The sequence below is a fragment of the Anneissia japonica genome, unplaced genomic scaffold (genome assembly GCF_011630105.1).
Source record: "Anneissia japonica isolate Jap-2015-1 unplaced genomic scaffold, ASM1163010v1 scaffold288101_len212226_cov194, whole genome shotgun sequence".
NCBI classification, from domain to species: domain Eukaryota; kingdom Metazoa; phylum Echinodermata; class Crinoidea; order Comatulida; family Comatulidae; genus Anneissia; species Anneissia japonica.
This window is the reverse complement of record NW_022729242.1, coordinates 64,895-86,549: the sequence shown is the minus strand read 5'-3', so window position 1 is coordinate 86,549 and position 21,655 is coordinate 64,895. Positions and strand designations below refer to the sequence as shown.

Genomic DNA, 21,655 nt, shown 5'->3' with positions numbered 1-21,655 from the left:
TTCCTCAGTGGCGAGTGTGTGAGGGTAGAAAAAGCTAGATGGTATAAAGTGAGAATTTCATGCAAGCATGATTGGAAACAATAGGCTGGGTGAGATTAGAATAAACAGCCTATAAACAAGTAAATAGGAAGGCCAAAACTAAACTTTAGAGGCAAGCCTCAATAAATAAGCCAAATGATTTATCCAGAATAAATTGAAATGCCATTGGTTTAATTTAGTGTACTGAGAGAACGTTCCTAATATTGAGTCCAAATGGTGTGGTTGTTTTAAGTAAAAGTTCCCAGTGATTCTCTTTATCTTTGCGATTTTTGTCGTTCCAACTGGCATTGTGGTCAATTGCAATCACTCTGAAATTTGAAATTGAATGACCAGCTAAATTGAAATGTTCGGCTACTGGTTGATCAAGCTTAGATGTTCTGATAGCTGATCTATGTTGTGTTCTTATACACATCTAGATGTCATACCTATATATTTAACGAGGGTGCCCCGTTCAGCTTCCCATTGCTGAAGAGCTGAAATATTTAATACCGGTACCGTAATTACCTTTATAAATCAGCAGAGAATGGCAAATTATATGACGTACATTTATTATAATGGTTCTTTTTAAAATTCCTTAATTTATATGGGTCACTTTTTGATTAATCATGGCATTTTCTATGAATTAAGTATGCCAATGCTGAACCTCAATTTTCTAAAAACAACTTCCCACTCGTTTAACGACATTAGCCTATGGACCATCTAGGATCCCAAGAATTCCATTCACGAGTCAATAAAATATCCCATAGCAACTGTTACTCTTGAAATAAAGGATAAGTCATTGCATTGGTGATTTGAATCCAAATCTCACATTAAAAGGATCGTAGTTTTCAAGAAACGATTAAATGTGTTACAGTTCAATAAGTTGCAACCTGTAAGTATTTATCTTGATTGTACTGTATATTTTCATAATGTTATGCGTCCCTATTGCATTTTGAGGCACCATACCTTTAAAATGGTTTCCACAAAATTGCAACACACCATTGCCGACAGCTTTCGGCGATGCTGATTAGTCGGTTGAATCGGCGCGCCTTCCCTATTCGTCGGGGACAGACTACGCAGTGCAACGACTGCAGTGAAAAGCTGTAACGATGCTATGGAAACCAGGCTTTACAACCTAGTAACTACATACAAACAGGGGTGGCGCCAGCGGGGGCCCGTTTGGGAAGAAAAAGCACAATTTGTCGGGGAGAACAAAAATTATATATTTTCTACAATATTAGTAGACTCTAAAATCCTAAAATTGTCAAAACCCCTAAATTGTCAAAATTTTCGGGGCTTCGCCCCTTGGACCACTTTCGAAACTATTTAATCGAAGCTCGACCACGGCAACTTTGCTTTCGTCGGGGAAATCTGACCCCTCGTCGGGGCATCGCCCCCTCGGGGACCTCAGCCCCCCGTAGGGCAAATCTTGGCGCCACCCTGCATACTAATAACAAAATGTTATTATTTTCCATCATCACCATCGCCGAAGTCACTGTCAATAAATTGCTGGTACTTTCAAAATTAGTCTGAAATTGGCTTTAAAGGAATCAGCGACGATGTTAAGAAGCAGTTGTTGAATTCAACTGACAAAAGGGTCAAGTAAGAATTAGTAGAGAGGTACCCTCAAATATGTATACCAACGGAAGCATGTGAAAATCAATAAATTATAGAGTTAAAAAAATATCGGGCGTTGAGGTAAAAGTGTGTAAAGGATAAAACAGAAAAGAAATAAGGGATACTTTTGTAATAAACGATGAGGAATGAAAAGCATTTTGTTTAAAGGAGAAGTTTACCTATTTTATACAATTTGAGAACCGATTTAGCATAGGCCTACTCAGTTACATTATAGGGAGATTTTGAAATCTTACGAAAACGATAATGAATACGAATACGTCATTATTATTATCGTCATTCGTGCCTGGAACATTATTGACAATTGGTGTACGATCATATGCATCTCGTACACCATATTGACAATATGGAAGGGTTGTCAAAAAATTGGTGACGTAATTGATCCCATTTTTGAAATTACGAATCTCGCGTGCGTTCGTTGCGTAGACACTCTCAACTAGATTTGTGATGACGTCGCAGGTGCATTGCTCCATCAATTAGTAGAACCATCCAGGTTTAGCGACATGTCATTGTAATATACAGGCTTAGGATGGTTCTTAGACGAGTTCTGTTTATTATTATTATGCTTGTATTCGTATAAAATTAAATATCGAATGGCTCTGGTAGACAAAGAAGAAGAAGTACTACTACTTGTAGACCTATATTAAGAAATATTTTGAACGTCGGAGAGAGAAGAAAAAACGATAAAGGTATCCGTTGTGTTAACAACAGATTGGATTTATTATTTAGTCAGAAATGGTACACTTGTTATTAAATTAAGTTTATACTGTATACTGTATGAAAGTCTGTAATTTTGTATATGTTTGTTTTGATTTAATTTGCATTATGCGTGTTGCTTATGTTAATCTTTTAATACTTTGTTCAAAATAAAATAAACTTTGTCGCCATCAGGCAAGTTATTGCAGTAGCAAAGATTATCTACTTATTCACTCCAATTATCAAATCTCAGCCATCGCACAATCCACATCCCTTCGGCAGATTTACACCCAATCTGCATGTCAATTGCACATAAACTAGCATTTGTTCTGTAATAATTACTTTACTAAACCGAGCAAATATTGGCTCAGATCGATATGATATTAATGGTGGTATGTGCTATTGACCGCGGGTGAACGCTCGTCGAACTCCGCACGCCAATCTAATGACGCTAGGTTCGTAGTAAAGCCACGACCTGAATATGTTTGCATCGCAGACCAGGTTCGTATTTAGCGGATGGCGTGCGATTTGTGCGTACGCCCCCCCCCCCCACCTAACAAGTCCACTTTTCCCAATAATTGGAAAGGTTTTTAAACTCCTTTTTTTCTCAACCAGTAATCTATCTTTAGCCAAGTACTGCAACTGAGTATTTGGCCCTCGGAACCACTACAGTTAAGCTGCGATCCAACCGTTTCTTCCTTGTCCCACCCAGCCATTAAGAAACCCACCTCATTTGACCCATACAGCACATCACTACACCCCATCCCCGTGGGTAGCTCAGGTGTAAAACTAGGTGATGTGGTAGTGAATGATAAAAGAAAATCGATGAGGAGAAGATAATCTGTGATGTTAGAAGTTAACGTGATAATATAATATTGATGGTAACCTCTTTTCCACAATTAGTTCACGTATCGACTTGCGTCACGCACGAGTGCCACGACCCGATATTGTGACAGATCTAAAAATGGATATTACCATGACGACAACACGCGCCGCTCTTGGACAGTATGTCCGTATACGGATTTTGATAGATATCAACATGGTTGTATTAGTGAACGAAGATGATAATATTGAATATAATTTTTAATGAAAGACGTTTCGTGCCTGTATTCATGACAAGGTGGAAATAAAACTATGTGATTAAATTATACGAGAGTGTGGTGTGAATTAATACAGAAGAGTACTCAGCGATTAAGATTGTTTATTATGTGTTTTTTTCCGGATTGTAAAAAATATAGGGCTACTTAAATAATCTACCTCTTTTTATATCGGCTATAACTAAACTTTTAGTGTGTATAGGCAAACGCGGATAGGCTATTTAGTTAAACCTAGTGCGCCCCTTAGATTACAATCCAACACCTCGATAATGAAAGAAAGTCATTGGTGGTTTCGATATATGGCATGGTAGTGAGCTAAATTTCGCGCGTGTTGTATTAATATTCAACGACCTGTGTGTCGTACAGTGTATTTCCTGTCTCTTATACACATCTAGATGTGTATAAGAGACAGGTATCACATGAAACCATGCCTAACGTATGTATAGCCCTATATACACATAAGCCATGGCTTCGTGAATTAACTTTATTATTTATCATGCGATTGTCTGCCAGTAAAAGCAATACTATATCATTGCTTGCTTTCATGTTTCCTCTGGTATGGACCGAAGATTACGTCATACAATTAACCATGTCAACCATGATTCAGGTTTTAACAACATTTGTCAAAACAATGGTAACAACATCTATATCAAAATATAAAAACAAGAGAATATGCAGTACTGTGAAATATCTTAACAATATTGATGTGCTGAAGAACGGTGGTAGTCATCATCATCATCATCATCATCATCGACCATATCACGGAGGCAAATAGTACAGTACAATCAATCAATAATGAAAATGATGCAATTTATGTTTTCTAAGCAACTAGAAAACTAGTTTCCAACTAGAGGCAGCTAAAATTACCATGAACAGCATAAACAATCTTCGCCATCAGGCATATAAAATTTACTCCAAGCTTATAGCCCAGTCGGCTAATCTGGTGGTAGCCACTGTGTGCGCTGAACCGTGGAGATCTCTAAGTCCCCGGTTCAATTATCATCTCTGCCTCTCTTTGTGTTTGTTTCAGCTGCAGGGCTGAAATACAAGTCACCGTTTCGGATGAGACGTTTAAGCACTTTAAAGAACGCAGTACACTTTTCGGAAAAGAGTAGGAGATTGTCTCCCGGTGTACTGCACAATCACCACCAGAAGGACCCCACTGGAAATAAGTCTTCTTCGAGACTTTCGTGGGCTATCCTGCGTGTTTACACAGAATAAATCCAATCCAATCCAACCCCTCTTGGGTAGATAGACTGAAAATCGACTGAGTACAACCAAGTCCAGTTCCAAAGCCATATGGTCAGAACTCTCAATTTTACCCTCACCAACTCAATGCGACCCTGGTTCTAATCTCAGTAGGCCTATCGTCGAGTGAGTTTTTAATGATTTGTTTTACTTCATAATCTTTTTTTTTTTCACTTCTATTTTTTTCATATATAACTTAGTTCTTACTTTTTAATTCTCTTGTGGTCTGTTTTACATACAGAATAGTAACTTCTAGTTTTAAGGTTAAAAATGTTAATTCAGACGATATCTAATTAATTTAATTTAGGCTTGATTCTGGATAATTTATAAAATTGAATGCTATGAAAATGATGTTGAACAAAGTTAATTTAAACATAATCTGTCTTTTCATAATCTTTGGATACCATAATGTAAGAACCAGCCGAAAACGACTAGGAGAAAAATAGTCAAATTTTGGCAAAAACACATAAATCGTTCCCATCAGTGTACACATTTTTGTGTTTCTTTTATAAGCGAAATATTAGCGGTTGTAGAAACATCATCATATTATAGTAACACGACCTTATTATTATCCATTTCATTTGATATGGACGTCAATTATTGAATGTGTATCTGATGACGATATTTACGACGATAAACTCTCCGACAGAACCTAGGTTGACACGCTTGGTGGAAAGAGTTATCGTTAAAAACGTGATGATGGCGGCAACAGCAGTGAATTCGTGGAAGACATCACCTCGAGAACGTGTTCTGTTCCGATATTCAGATTTGAACCCACGACCCGTCGATGTTTTGTCTGGTAACTCAACTATTATACCAGCTGTGTAGTTAGATGATTGAAGCGTTTACAATTCTCTGGCAGAATCATGAACTGAAATTTTCTGAAACTCTGGTTATCAATATAATGAGCAGACTAATTATGAGAATAACAGATTTTTGTGTTTGTGATTTGTTTTATTGTTTGCTAATAGACATGTCATCCCCATCTACATAAACGTTAAGAGGAGCTAGACATGCACAGGCCTATGTTATTATCTTCTCATATCAGTATCATCATTTTGTTGTTGAAATTGCAATACTAACCACGTACATCAGGCCCGTATCCAGGGGGTGGGGGTGTTTATGGTTCGGAGAACTCCCCCTTTCTGGCAAACCCCCCTCTTTAAATTTCCTAGATAAGTCCTCCAACCCAACTAATGCACTGCAGACCCACCCAGACACAGACATTTTCAAACATATCTGCTTTTATTGCATTATTTAGACCCATAAAGCACAAAAAATCCTCTTGCTTTTGGGGTTCCACCGACCCCACCGGGGCTTCGACTGTCGACCTCACGCCCAACCCCCCCCCCCTCCTTGGAAGAAGCTGGCTACGGGCCTGTACATTAATTGTCAAGTTCAAAATCGACATAGTAAATGCAATCTAATCTAATCTAATCTAATTTAAGAATTAATTAAAAGACATCTGAGATAATTTTCTTTCTTTATACAGTATACGCTATTTATTGTGCATATACCCTATTAATAACTTATCTTTGTAATTAGTTGTTTTTCTTAATGTTTGCAACGCTCTTGTTCAACACATCTGATGATAATGCAGTTCTCGTGTAGGCCCTTGTTGTTTTCTAAAGCATGGACATGATGACGTCATATTACACCTGAATATGGGCATATCACATGTATTTGTCACATAAAAAATGATACTCTGCACATAGCTTAAATAACGATAATGACTCTCGAATTGTACTCTATATTTTATGCTGTTGTTTTAGAGTGTAATTCTTCTGATCAATTCTGTATTGTTCCGGGTTGACCAAACTGCATAAATGTCCAGTACCTATCTGGTCTTTCCTTTCTTGCTTTCTATTGTTTTAAAATTTTGTTGGTAATGCATATAGCAGAAATTTGAATAAATATAAAAAAAATTGTTAGTGATGATACTTCATTACTATCAACAGTTTAATGAGTAAGTTAATTGTTTGTTTCTGTTTTCAATTTTCATTTTCAAATCTTTATTCATCCCACTTGGATAATTTAAGAACATGACTGAATATACATGAAAATAAAAACAAAAAACAATATTATACATTTTAAGCATGGACCTTTTAAGCACAAAAATATGAACATTAAATAACCAAACGTCATTCATTTCTTTACCGTGATAGATGCTCATTCTGACGACACATACAAATAACATCTTTCGGTGACGTGAAGATCAACGAACATACGCAAGAACTATAAAAAGAAAGACTATCCATTGTGTACATTGTTGCTGACATACATTTATATCTTCTGCTTCTTCCAGACTTGAATCCCTAAGCTACTGATGGCTGGACCATCTCATATATTTGTCACGTATAATTGTATTAAATTATTTGTAACGATAACGATAACGAATACGTCATTATCGATATCGTCGTGCGTGCCTGGAACATTCTTGACAATTAGGCACTTTACCCAACAGGACGGGAAGACGGGTGGACGGTTTTCTGTGTTCATCAGAGCATGAAGACTACAGTAAACACTTTGGCGCTTTTAAAACTCGAATTTGCGTTGTCGACGGCTCCCCGTCCTCTTGCGTAAAGTGCCTAATATGTTGTACCAAGTCTGTACGAGCTGAATAATGATCTTTGGCATGAATCGCCTAATGTCATGTGACTGATATGATACTGCATCTAAAATATTGATGACGTAACCGTATTCGTTGTCGTTTTCGTAAGCATGCGAAAACTCCCTAATGAATAAACACGTTGATATTTTATGAATGCTATGATTATATTGATGTGTATTGTGCCAAAAGATTTACTTGACAGAAGCTTTGCTAATCAAACCGGTCTGTGTTTTTACAAAAATGTTCAGTATACAAATGCGTGAACGTCTATTTTCCACCTTCTAAAATCGTACAATGTACCTATGTCTAATTTGTCTACCAGGTCACTTCGACCCAAACCAACGACAACTCGGCCCAGCAGACAACTCGGATAAAAAATAACTTAAATATATTATTATAATATTTTTATATTTTTAGTAACATTTGGTGTTGGAGCTAGTTGGTTCACTTCAAAATTTATAAATCTCAAAAGTATCCTACTTTGACAACATCTACCAGAATCCGAAAGTCCTCGCATGTACGGATAACTTGATGTGACGTCATTACGTCTTATGCCTTGCCATAAAGGAGACATTCATAAGCTGCTTACTACAAGAAAGTACAGTTCAACATGAGGTCATCATGTGCACATACCATAAACTGTGTTCCCATTATTACCAAATGACATAATAATATTGATGCCATGATGTATTACCAAATAATATATATTGGTAAAAAACTATTTAAGTTCTAATAACAACACCGTGAATATATTTGCTCTAATTAGAAACTGTTGCTCGAATCTACATCGAGTGTTCATTCACCCTCAGCTTGTCATCCTTGATTGGTTGAGATGTATTACCTAGCCACATTTGCATAATACGCACTGACGCTGTAGGCGCGCTTTTAATAGGTCAGCGCTAGAGTCAACGCACGAGAGAGCCCCTTTAAATTGGAAATTGTTTTGCAGCTACTTTGACGAATTTGCTTAACCCGTTATGTACTTTAAACACATTATAGAATGAATTTATGCATCGGCAATTCCTTTGATGTATTCTCTGGTACAGTTTTTACTGAGAGCAAGCGCATTACCAAGATATGCTTAAAGTATGTTTTCAGTACAAGTTATCAAGGTGATCTAAACACTACATCTGAAGTAATAAACATTTTTTTGTGAAAATATATCTTATGATCAAAATATATAAGCTTGAGAGATAGTACGGGTAAATATGGTACTGATGATATGAATGCATACACATATATACACACATATATGTCTATAAGTATGATAATAAATTACAAACAACATAGCTACAAACTAGACAATTTTTACTAGGCACATGTTATATGTGGTTATCATGTTGATAGTGCAGTATGAATGTTAGTGTTTATTGTTTCCGTATACAGTAATAACTACTTCAGACCATTTTGCAAATTTGTGTAGACTTTTTTTGCAACAGAAACCGTAATTTCAGTAAATTGAAATGTGGTTTTAGCTTAAGAGCTGAAAACAATTTCTATAATGCGTTTTGTACCGTTATTATATGCAAATGACAAATAAACATATTTTTTTGTATTGTTACTACTAATAATGATTAAAGCCTTAATTAGTTTTAAAGCTTAGAGCCTCTGTTAAGCACCTTTAGTATGAGCTACTTATTTCAATTGGCTAGTTAAGCCACTTTAATTTACACATTATGTATGTAATCAGGCAAATCAGACGCAATATTGTGTATAAATCTATTTGATCTACCGACCTTACTGTACTCTACTCGGCGACAACCTACTCATAGATAAGATAAATCTAATATTTAGCAATAAGTATTTCTCGATTATGTTTCGAGAGGCAGAAATAGTAGAGACAAGCAGTTGGGCGCCAAAGATTTTAAAAACGTATTCTGGCATTGACCCGAGGCTAAATAAAACATAATCATTAACGATGATCTGATTCAATAAGCTTTCATTAGTCCATCATTATTAATTTAACGTTTTCATCTGGTACTCTGTACTTATTATTATTTATTTGTGTAAGCAACCAGCAACCAATGAGAAGCTCGCTAAAAAGAAAGTTTATGAAGTTTCTTACCGAAGAGGGCAGTATTCGTTCTAAAAACTTCCTTTTCTTTTTGGCCTGTTGAAGGATAGGATGAAAACAAAGTTCCTTTTTTACACATTCGAAGTTTGATGATGGTAAAACAATGTTTTATATTATTGGCATAGGCCCAAAAGGATAAATGAGTAATGTTATTTTAATAATGTTGTTTAGCGTAGGCTTATCTGCACAAAGGAGATACGTACAACAGACAAGGTCCCAAGTTGGAATGGGAAGAAGAAGCCACTCGCGGGGGCCTTCCATTTCCGGGAGACTCCCGCGGCTAGGCCTAGCCTACTTCTCTTCTGTGTAGCTATTTGGCTGAGTCCAAAGGTATTGATGTGTTGTCAGTGAAAGAGCGCGTATACACGTGCGGTGCGGTGTGAAAGTATCCGAAAAATAAAATGAATAATAAGTAAAGAAAAAATAAATTAAAAGAACAGTGCCTAACTATAGGCATACTGCTGGCTAGCCTTTACTCCAAAGGACTATATAGATAGTAGGCCTAGGAAGGGTCACGTTTTCGAGAGGATTGATTCAGCATTGGCAATATGTTGGTAGGACGGACACTTAAAGTTCTCGATAGACGCCAGGTCGTAGGTCTCCATTATTAATTCAACAGGGCTAGCAGTTTAATGTACATGCCCCATCACCATTGAATTATTACCATGCAGTGCAGTTAAGATTCTACGCATCATGTTCCTAGCGATTTTCAGTAAAAAATGTGTGATAGTTTTCAATTAAAATAGATTTACATACAGTCAGTTGGTTTGTGGTGCAAGTCATTATTAATAAAATACTGACTTATACAGTGGCAGACTTACCAATGATATAAATGATTATTATGTATGTTAATTAATAAATTCATATGGAAGAAAATGTAAATGTGAGGCCATGTAAAAACAATTGGTTAGCATCCTTATGTTATCAATTTTCATGGTAGGGAGGGAGGTTTTTTATTTTTCTTGCGTCGAACATGGTAAAGAGTGTCGCAAGAAAAAACAGCAAAAAAAAAAAAAAAAAAAAAAAAAAAAAAAAAAAAAAAAGAAATCAACAGAGACCAAAATTACATACAAAAAAATTATATAATTCGTCTATAGCAAGCAGAAACTAAACTTTACCTATGATTAACAGTGTCATAATGCAATTATTTCTATATAATTACGCACAATTCACTCCAACACAACAGGCATCATGGATGCCATGTGGCAACAGTAGGCCTAGGCCTATAAAACAACAGTAGAGCATAGAACTGAAAGTGGTCTGGCTAGCATGCGGACGGTTGGTAAACTAACCTATATTAAATGGAGTTTGTGAGAGTTTTGTTTAAAAAAAAAAAAAAAATTGGGTCGGTGGCCTTTTGGATGGTAGGGAGGGGATGCTAACCAATTATTTTATTTTACATGGCCTAATGTCGAGATTTCATCATTGTTACACATATTTTTAGTGTTGCCAGAAAATTTAAAACAGGTTTTAACTGCATTGTTTATGTTGAAATTTATTGCCTGAAACATATTGCAGAAATGATGGAAGCGTATCTTGTCGTAAATAGCCTACCGTAGGCATAGCCTAGGCTCAAATCTTTCACACATGTTGTCATGATCCTTTCCTATACAGTGTATTCATATACCTAGGGCAATGTATTAGCCTACCCTATAATATAACCAGAGATGTACATGTTTGTCCTCATGGCATACAGTATGTTTATCACTACAGGCCTATCCTATGGTTGGCATGGCTTAGCTAATAAGCCAGCTTTTATGTAGATCGAAAGTATGTCTGGATACCATTTATCTTGATTTTAATTTCTCTGGATATATTTTCTACATGTGACTTGGGTAATAGTTACTCAAAAGTATTTTATACAACTTCTAACTTCACTTTGCAGGCCCGAAACTCATCTTGTACAGCTACCTAAATTGGTGTTTCACTGTCGCCTTCCACCCACATTTTCCACTCTAGATACCTTGTAAATGGACCTAGGAAGAGCCAAGTATCTAAATAGTTACCAGCCGCCTCGCATCGTGCGGGACGGTCCTGCATTTCAAAGTGATTTTGGTTGAAACACGCATTTTGCAGAAACATGTGCATGATCATAAATTTGTCATGCATTTAGCATAGGCCTATGCATGATAACAAATTATCACAAATTCTGGGGAAAATGTATTCAAAATTAGAATAAATTTGTTTCATTAAAAATATAAAAATGGTCATGCAGTAACTTGAGTAATTAGACAGTATTTACGTGAATATTTAATAAATTTTTTGTTTGTTAAGTAATTAAATGTTTCTGTACATAGTTCAGGTGCTCAAATTAAACATAATGTACATTGAAACTCAACTTGTATGTGGTTTAATTAAAAATATTTTTGTTTATTTACCGTACCTGGTATTGTCAACAAACACTCCCTGAAATTGATTTAAAACAGCTTAAAAATGCTCAGATCATCAGAGCGCATGGGGCCTTATCCCCCTAGACCCCCACTGGGACTCCGCATCTGGACGCCAGAGGGCCCCCCCCCCCACTGCCTCAGCCAACTAGTGTAGTCACGCATTTCAAATCCTACCTATCTAGTATCAGTATTATTAGACACAACTTACTCTGATGAACACAAATGAACAGGGTATAAGCAATACCATTTCATCATTTTTTTCCCATTTGCTTTCAATTCCTTCTTCTCCGTTGATTATTTTTCTTATTTGTTTGATCCCGGTTGCAAAATAGGTAAGAGCTTGAGTTTTCTTGGCGTCAGAAATGCTAGGAAATTTCCATATTATCAGACGACGCAAAATTACATGCATATAGGCCTAGAAATCACCCACAGCTGATGTGAATTGTAGACAGTATTTGAAACTAAAATGATGTTCACATCACTCATGCAATATTTCAAATCTTAGAACTATGTTACTTACTTGAACCAAAATACTTATGAATATGTTATAAATATTTATTATATATTGTAACTGTGTTATTGATCAGGTAGAAAATGATGGATTAGTTTTAGCTGCACTGTAGTTAGCTGGCGGAGAGCTCTGGAATTTTAAAACCAATTTCAAACACAGCTCCTCGGAGTCTGAAGGACACGCAGTAAATTATAATTTACACGAAATTGTTAGTGGCCATCACAAAAAAAAAAAAAAAATAAAGTAGTCAAAATAGGTTAAAACCCGATTTCTTTATTTTTTGTTGTGAAAATGGGATTCATAATTTTCTAATTAGTCATATTATAAGTACGCTGACCTGCTTTTGTAGTAATTAAAGATCTATACAGAAGTATTTTAAGTGCATTGACCTTACCTTTATATACTGAACTTTTATTATATTATATCAGTCAGGCAGCAAGTATAGATGCATGAGGCTGACTGATAGGTATATTATGTAATTTTGCTGTATGTCTTAATTCTTGGTTAACGTGGTTAACGTGGTTAACTTTGTTAAGGTGGTTAAGGTATAAAAACCATTTAAATTGCCAAAATTTTGAGGATGGAAGGTTGATTGGTTCTGGAGACCTTTTGGTTGACTCGGTCTATGAGGATGAGAGTAGTGGAATGTTCCAAATGATTTTGGAGGTAACATTTTTTTATAGATATTGTCACCCAAAGTCACTAACGTGTCACTTTCTCATGTTTCTCCCAACGAAACTCTTTATAATGATCTACAGTACTTACAAATTATTTTGTAACATATCAAATTCCCAGCAAACACAAAAAGTTCTTATTACGTGTATAAATATTGTGGTTTGGTGTCACAAAATAATGTTCACACAACGATGTAGGAATGTTCAGACGTTCTGATGTTGTGAAATTAGGTTATAAGTACATAATGGTTCTACAAAATAGCATCTTTAACACCAATTGTAATGTTAATAATGTTCTTAAGGTATTGTTAGCTGGGTTAACATCAATAGAATATTGTTTTGGACAATACAGTACACTCATCCTCGTGCCCTCAGCAACATCCTGTTAGACGAGGAAACTCATTCACGCCAGTTACTGTGTTAACAGAAACAGTGGCAGCGGATTTGAACCTGGAGCTGGATTGATAAGCTACAGCAGGGAAGAATAAAGTTTGTTGTTTTTCTTCCATTTCAGGTCCGGACGAGTGGTACAATATACGAGCAGTTTGGAGAATGTGTAAAGAAGGGAACAGTCAATCGCCCATCAACCTGCAAGCCAATAGGCTGACCTACGACCGTGATCTGAATGAGCTTAAATTTGAAGGCGATGATGAGGTAAGCTATGATAAATACAAATCCAGCATTGTCTTGGCTTAATTTGTTAAGTTGAAAGTGGGGTGGGGGGTGGGGAAATGGGTTTTGGAAGGATGTTATTGATTGTTTTCTCATCCTCTGCTGCCATATTTATAATTTTTAAATGTTTTTTTTTTTTTTTTTTTTTTTTTTTAAATAAAGAAATACCAGCAATATATTAAATTGTACCTGACTTCTGAAATTCATAAAAAAAAAATTTTTTAAATCGGGGAGATGAAAATTTCTTTCATGGAAGGAGATAATTTCTTAATAAATTTCTTATTTCTAATCAAAAACTTTATTGTTGGTTAACTATTGTCTCAAACGATCAGGTGGTAATTAATATTGGTAAAAAGTTTAATGGTCCAAATTTCTTTCTTCCAGTCCCAGGAACCTGGGTTCAAGTCTGTTTTTTTGTTTTGTTTTTGATAATTGCAAACCAATCAACTCCCTACTAGGCTTAGTATTGAGACTTGAGCTGGGAATTCGTACGACCGTTTTACATTGAGTCCAACTTCGTGGCATTGCGTTCAGCATGGAACCGTGTCGGCCAACGACCGTTTTGCGCAGAGAGTGCCGGGCTTTAGTCTGTGTAAGACGACCCCCGAGTTTGAGAAGGTTTTTGGACGATTTGTGTATGTCGGTGTATAAAACGCCCCCCCCCCCCCTTTCCAACTTGGTAATTCATACTCTTTTTGCTGCTCATTATGGTCTTGGTGCTACATCTAGATGGCTAAAAACGGATCCAAATGTAGGGCTAATCTTCAAAATAATATTATTTTATAAACTTTTATATTAATCAAAATCTTTTTTCCCAGTATTTAAAATTGCGTTCATTCCTACTAACATTTAGTAGGTTCATTGGACAGTAGGAAATTTGCATGTTATGGACGATCCGCACATAGGGTGAACATGATTTCAAAAATCTTAAATTTGTATGTTGCATGTTTAAGGCGATTCCCTGTTTTCCAATTGTAATTTGCTATTTTAAGCCTCTTATACGCAAGTACTGTATGTATGGTAATAGAAATTCCATTCTGTAATTGGCGGGTATGTTGATGTTACGAATAAGAATGATTCCTTAGAAAGTGTAATAAACTGTATTTGTACTATTACTTTAACAAGGCAACTGACCTAGCAATTATGTCCTAGATATAAGTAAACATAATGAAGGTAATATACAATCATTCACTTCTTGTACTATGAAGTGGTTTGGAGCAGCTGGGAACGGTTTTGTTTCCCAACCTTGAAGTTGAGCATGATTTTGATTGGTTAAAAGTTTGTCACATGACATTTAAACATAAAAAAAACCCATCTAATTATTTATTCCAGAATAATGAAACAAAATCTTTTGCTACCTCAGCAATATGTGGATATGCAAAGCAGTTACTAAACATTGCAGGATTTTGATTGGTTTAAAATTTGTCACATGATATTTAACATAAAAACAACCCAATCAAATTAGAATTGGTATATTTAATATCTGTAAAGAAGGCACATTGAATTACAGCTTCATTCTTTCACACTTCTATCTATGTAATCAAATGACATATAATATCATGTAAAAAATGTGAGGGCAGTATATTGCTATTTGTTTAATGGCGAACTTGAATTGTTTGGAATAATAAAAAGTAATAAATAATAAAGTAAACAATATATATATATCTAAATATTTTACCTGTAGACACTTCAATTAAATGAACCTCAATAATTTAATTCAATTTCTTTCAAGTAGAAAAGTTGCAAGAAATACAATTTAATAATAAAAAAACCTAAATTCTATTTATTTTTAAAGCTTTTTACAACCAGGTTGGTTCAGTCACACTCAAATCAGACTATTGGGGACCATGTGGATATTTAGTAATTGAAATTTTGTGATGTTGTATGTGACATTTATTAGAAATGTATAGCGACATATATTGGAAATTATTTTTTTTTTCATTGACAGTTCAAAGAGTTTGAAATGTCTTGCATTGAGTAGAAACCTGGTTGATATCCTGTTATTGATCATTTTACATCCAAATAAAAAAGAATGTTATCAATTTTAATTATCTGTCATTGCCTTTTGCAATTAGTAATATATATAAGTTAAAGTTTAAGTGAAAAATATTTGGTTTTTATCATTTACCGAAGTGGAAGTGACCTTTTTCTTACTGATATTAATGGTTACCATAATGCGTGCCCTTTGAAGACCACTTATCTTATTGAAATTTGTTAGTTCATATGGTTTTTTTCATATTGAAATTGTTTGTGACTTATAAAAGATGCATTTATTTTTAGTAACTGACCACTTTTAAAGGAGATCTGTGGTGACAATAGTTGGTGCATTCTTTTATTATACTGACCACTTGTCTTACTGAAATTTGTTGTATACATGTAATAATTATATAAAATGACCCTTTATCTTACTGAAATTTTCTTTGTTCAGGCACACAACACATGTGTCAAGGATTGCCAATAACGAATATATATCACTGTCCTACTTGTAGGTGACAATCCCTTACACAAGACAAACATACACACACGATGCTTTACACAAACTAGAATGAGGGAGTGGAGTTGTTTATGTCGTGAGAAAAAATCCTGCATTGGTAGGAATTGAACCCAGGACCCTGGGATTGGAAGGCAAGCATCTTAACCACCAAGCTATTCAACTCCACCTATTCAAATTGTTTATATTAAGGTCATGAATATATCTTACTGTTAGTAAGGTTATAAAATATATGACACACTCTATTGTCAGTCAATCATGCAACATGGTACAAATGAAATTTATGATTGATACCGTAAAAGAAAATAATAAATGACAGAAAATTTCAATTTGTGTGTGATAAAAAATTTGATGTACGTCTGCATAGATTATTAGTGAGGTATTAACATGTTGGATGCTTTTCTAAAATACTCAGTTGTTGTTTTGTTAAGTGCAGCATCTTGTGTCTAAACTAGCTTTATAGTACTATTTGTAGTATGTAGAGCTGGTATTACAATGTCTTCCAATTATTTAAAAAAATGATTGGTGTAAAGTATGAAATAATTAAGTATGATGTACTGTAAAAAGTAACTATTAGTATTAATAGGAAATTTGTGCTGAAAACCAACAAAATTATGCTAAATTTTGGACATACTGGTACACTACTGTCATTGAGTTTATAATGTGATGATGTCATACCACATAATGGGCATGATGGGCATGGTGTTATTTCACATCCATATATGGGCATGATGATGTCATACCACATCCATACATGGGCATGATGGTGTCATACCACATCCATATATGGGTATGATAGTATTGTATCACATTCATATATGGGCATGATTTGTCATACCATTTCCATATTTGGGCATGCTAGTGGAGTATCACATGCATGTACATGAAAAATCACAGATTAGACTCATAAAACTTGATAGTCAGCTAGTTAGCGCCTGAAAGGCTTTGTTAGATGCGGTCAACGTCTTCAGGCTAGAAACTTGTACACATGTCTCGATATCAACATGTTTCAAACTCTAATTCGTTGTTGAGTATAATCCTACGTGCATCCCCTCCCGAGAAAGAAAAAAAAAACACAACCTGTCACATTGATGGATTAGTCAAACCTTAACCAAAGAAAAAGTGAAGTTATTGAGAATCCACATGAAAATTGTCGGTGACATTTGGAAACGTGAATTTTGAATTTATCCCTCAGTGTTAGCAGTCACTAGGAATTCACACGATTTCAATCTGATGTAAAATTATTGTCCATTTGCTTCTATTTTTCTTATTGAATGATTATTTAGATTTCTGGAAACATGTTTTAACATTTTGTGACCTAGGAATTTCTGACCTACAGTGTGAGTTATCAACCTTTCGTGTAGTTTTAAAGTGACATTAAATCTTTTTTACTCACATACTCATCTAACAGAGAGTAAGACATGCCACTTACAGGTTGTAAATGATTCTCTACTATTGAATTAAATCTTGTTTGGAGTAGACTGTTTTGGTAAAACTGAAAAAAACTAAAATTCAGAGTAAACAGCTTGTGTGAAGCCCATGTTACAGATTATCAAATTTTTCCTGAGAAAAAACAGTTGCCATACAGTATATGGTCATTATGTGCCTATACAGACTGGGTCATGATGTGATGTCATCATAAACCATCACATGTTTTAATGTTTTTGGCGAAATTACCCAAGTCGCACAGTATGTGTAACCAAGCGAATGTCGCTCAGGATAAACAACCAAGCTGTTTAAAGCTAGGCACTTGGCCGTCAGTCGTTGGCCAATGCGATTCTATGAAGAACGCAACACGACAACAACGCATGCAGCGGATCGTTTTTAATGACGATCTGCTCAGACTGCAACCAACAACTCAGCAGACGGCATCATGTCTGCGTTCAAAAGGAGTGGACTTTGAATTGTTGTAAGAGGCAGTGCGTGTCCAGCTTAAAGCCACATTTACACTTGATATAACGACACGAATGATATATCATTGCGACGTTTATATTCTTCAACACTTAGCGCATTTTTATCGTGTCGTCGTGTCATTATCGTGTCTAGTTTAAGTGTAGCTTAGCAACCAGAAAAGACCAATGCAAGCAAATCAAATAAAAATCAACATTAATGACTCCTCTCTTGCAATTTTTTTTCTTGACATGATCCTGGTTTATCTTCTTTTCACCTATACATTATCCATTAGCTCATTTCATAAGTAAAATAAATGAAAGAAAATACTTTTCATTACATTAAACCCGAGGATATCCAAAGTTGTTAACATCGATTTGCATCACCGCATTCCTGGGATATATAATCCACAGACATCTTAACATTCAAATCTTTATAAATTGCAACTTGATGACTGCACTTATTTATATATTTTGTAAAATCTGTCAATAAATGTTTTTTTTTTTTATGTACTGTATCTATCCATATAAATTTAAAGTTTATAATTTATTATTTTATTTTTCTTCTCGAAATAAAGTCTTTAAGCTCTGTTGATGCTCTCAAGTTTTATGTGACAGTTAACTGTGATATGAGTATAATATGGTATCATGATGTCCATATATGGGCAAATCACTAGAAAGTTGATACCAAACAAGGAGCTTATAAGTTCATGTACAAAATTCCTACCAGAGCTGACAACAAGATTAAATCATATATCAAAATTTCATAAGATATAAAAGTTAATTAACCATGTTTGTATTTTGTTTTAATTATTCATGATGTTACTCTAATTTAATATTTGATTTATATACATGAATCTTTATCAACTACAAGTGCAATACCTGCATCATTAGAGATGGTATACACCAAGACAAGAAGGAGAAACTAATACAAACGAAAGGGGTACAAGTTACATACAAGATAATTATCCACTATCATAACAGCCTGTTGTTACTTCTAAGTGATGTTAATTATAATGTAATTAGTAGAAGCCATTAGTCATAATCCATTAATGAATACTTTCCCAGTGTAGAAACATGTGGTGCAGTGGTAGAGCATTGGCCTTCCAATCTAGAGGTCAGTGGTTCGAGTCCTTGTTTGTGCCCTTGGTCATGGTTAAGATGCTCGCTTTCCAATCCCGGGGTCTAAAGTTAAAAATTGTCGAAGGCATGTCTCTTTTCCGTTATGACTAAAAATGTCACCATTCCCAAATCATTGTATAACTTCATGCAGCATTACATAATTCTATCAAGTGTTAGCTATTCAAGGGGAGGGGGGCTAAGCTCGCCGACAGGGAGTTCAACATTTCTCCTTCAGAGTCCAGAGGGGTTCAAGGGGGAAGTACTGGTGATGGTCGTATAGGATCAATTATCAATTTTAAGCCGATCTGAGAATGATATATTTGTTTTAATATTTGGTCTTGGCTGACTAGGAGGGGTTTGGGATGACCAATGGGGGCATAATCCCCTGTCTCACCATAGCACTGCCACTGATTCTATCTGTTGATTGACATGTTTTACTTGTTCTTGAATGTGGAAGAAGTAAAACTTAAATATATTCTTAATCGATACATTATTTTCATTCTGATTCGTCTTCATTCCCTGTTAAACCTAATGTTATTTTTTCTTGATTGCAACACATCATATTTCATTTTTAGTTGCTTTTGGGCAGATTTATTGAAAAATAATTCAAATCATATTCATCATTGAAAACATTACTTGACAGGTAGAGGGACGTTAAACTATATAAATGCAAGGAAAGAAATGCTGAACCCCAATGCATGATTAAAATTGATTTTCTAGGCATATTTTACACCTATTCCTGCTAAACTAATAGGCATTTATTAATAATGATAAATAATAAATACATTAGCGAATTTACATTTGCAGAAATATATGGCACCAAATGCATTATGTAAAGAAAACGTAATGTAAGTGGAGGATTTAATGAATATGAACACTTAGTCATAATTTTCATCTGCTGGTTATAAATTATTTTTAAATGAAACATGAAGTCAGATAAATCTGCTGGTTAAAGTAACCAGAATTGTTTTTAAATGAATATAAAATAAGGTAATGCATATGCAAATTTGCAAGGTGATAGATATTCAAATGTGCAGCATAGAAGGAAATTTTCTAATAAGGTGCCTTGTAGGTAATTTTCATGAGGTTAAATTATTTTTTGCATGCAAATGGAAGATCTTGTGAATTCCCTTGGAAATAAAGTCATAGATGCTAATTATCAAGATGAAAGATGCAAATGAGTAGCATAGAATATTTTATAAGTTGCCTTTTGTGGGTGATTTTAGTGAAGTTAAGTATTTTTACATTCAAATGGAAAGTTCGTGTGAATTTTCCTTAAACTAATTTGATAGTGATTGAGGTTACAAATTTTCGATTCAAAATATTAGAGTTCACTCCACACTTCCTGCAACAATTTAGCGTTGCTTTATGATCGCAATCTAGTCGTTAATCTACGTAGCTTTTATCCCATATGAGACGTTTCTTTTTACCGATGAATTAAGTATGTTAAAATTTTATGCGTTGAAATTGTTTGATTCTGCGAAAGAGCTTGGATAGACTCTCCTCAGGAAACAATGACTGTAAAATCAAAATACCGATGATTGACGAGCCAACGGAACGCTTTGAGGCGGTGTACATTGACGAAGAACCTGGATCTTTACTTCATCGTATGGTAAACTTAATGGATTGTAAAACTTTGAGATCATTTCATTATGTATTCCAACTAGCATTCACATCAAGTCGATGACAGATTTAGAGAGGCGTCCCCTGTTTTTTAATCGTTATCACCGCTAACACGGTTTAACGCATTAATTATACGAGGGAATAATAAATTTTATTTTAAAATGGCGCTCTAGGATATAGTCATACAATTGCCAGTGGCTTGTATGCAAGGTTACATTATTTCACATTAGGCTGGCATTTCTAGCTCATTAATTTCTGGGTTTTAAAACATTTTTATACTAGTCTACATTTCATTATTTTATACAAATAACTAAATCATATTTTTATATTTAAGGGGATGAATTACAGTATTATTACATTTTTTTTTCTGAATCTTTCAAGTTTCATTTTCTTTTTTTTTGTTGTATGATGAAAAATATTGCTATGTTGCATTAGGTTATTACTTATTTGTGCCTTAAATGATGGAATATTTTAAAGGATTTGTTGTATTCAGTTACAGGTCTTATCTGTGGTACCAAATGAACAAATATCTTATCTTTACTATGCATAAACCTCACATGACTTATTATTTATACAACTCATGTTTTATACAACTCATGTTCATATATACACATATACATATACATATATTTATACATATACATATACATATATATATATATATATATACATATTTATACATATACATATTTATACATATATATATATATATATATATATAGTATATATATATACATATTTATACATATATATATATACATGTACATATATACACGTATATATACATATATACATACATTATTATTATTATTATTATTTATTTGTCTATCTGCTCTGCTATATACTGCATTGAGCACTCTTGTCTACATGATCTGGTTTAAGCCAACCACGCAGATTACATACA

The 21,655-nt window shown here is 34.6% G+C and overlaps 1 protein-coding gene across 1 annotated transcript in view; it reads left to right on the top strand.

Moving 5' to 3' along the window:
- LOC117114659 (carbonic anhydrase-related protein 10-like) overlaps window positions 1-21,655 on the top strand; it is a gene marked incomplete at its 3' end in the record, with an annotated part of 95,537 nt that overhangs the window by 26,239 nt on the left and 47,643 nt on the right. Inside the window, exon 3 of the mRNA XM_033258349.1 lies at window positions 13,469-13,608. Coding sequence (XP_033114240.1) covers window positions 13,469-13,608 — 140 coding nt within the window. The remainder of the gene's footprint in view (window positions 1-13,468; window positions 13,609-21,655) is intronic.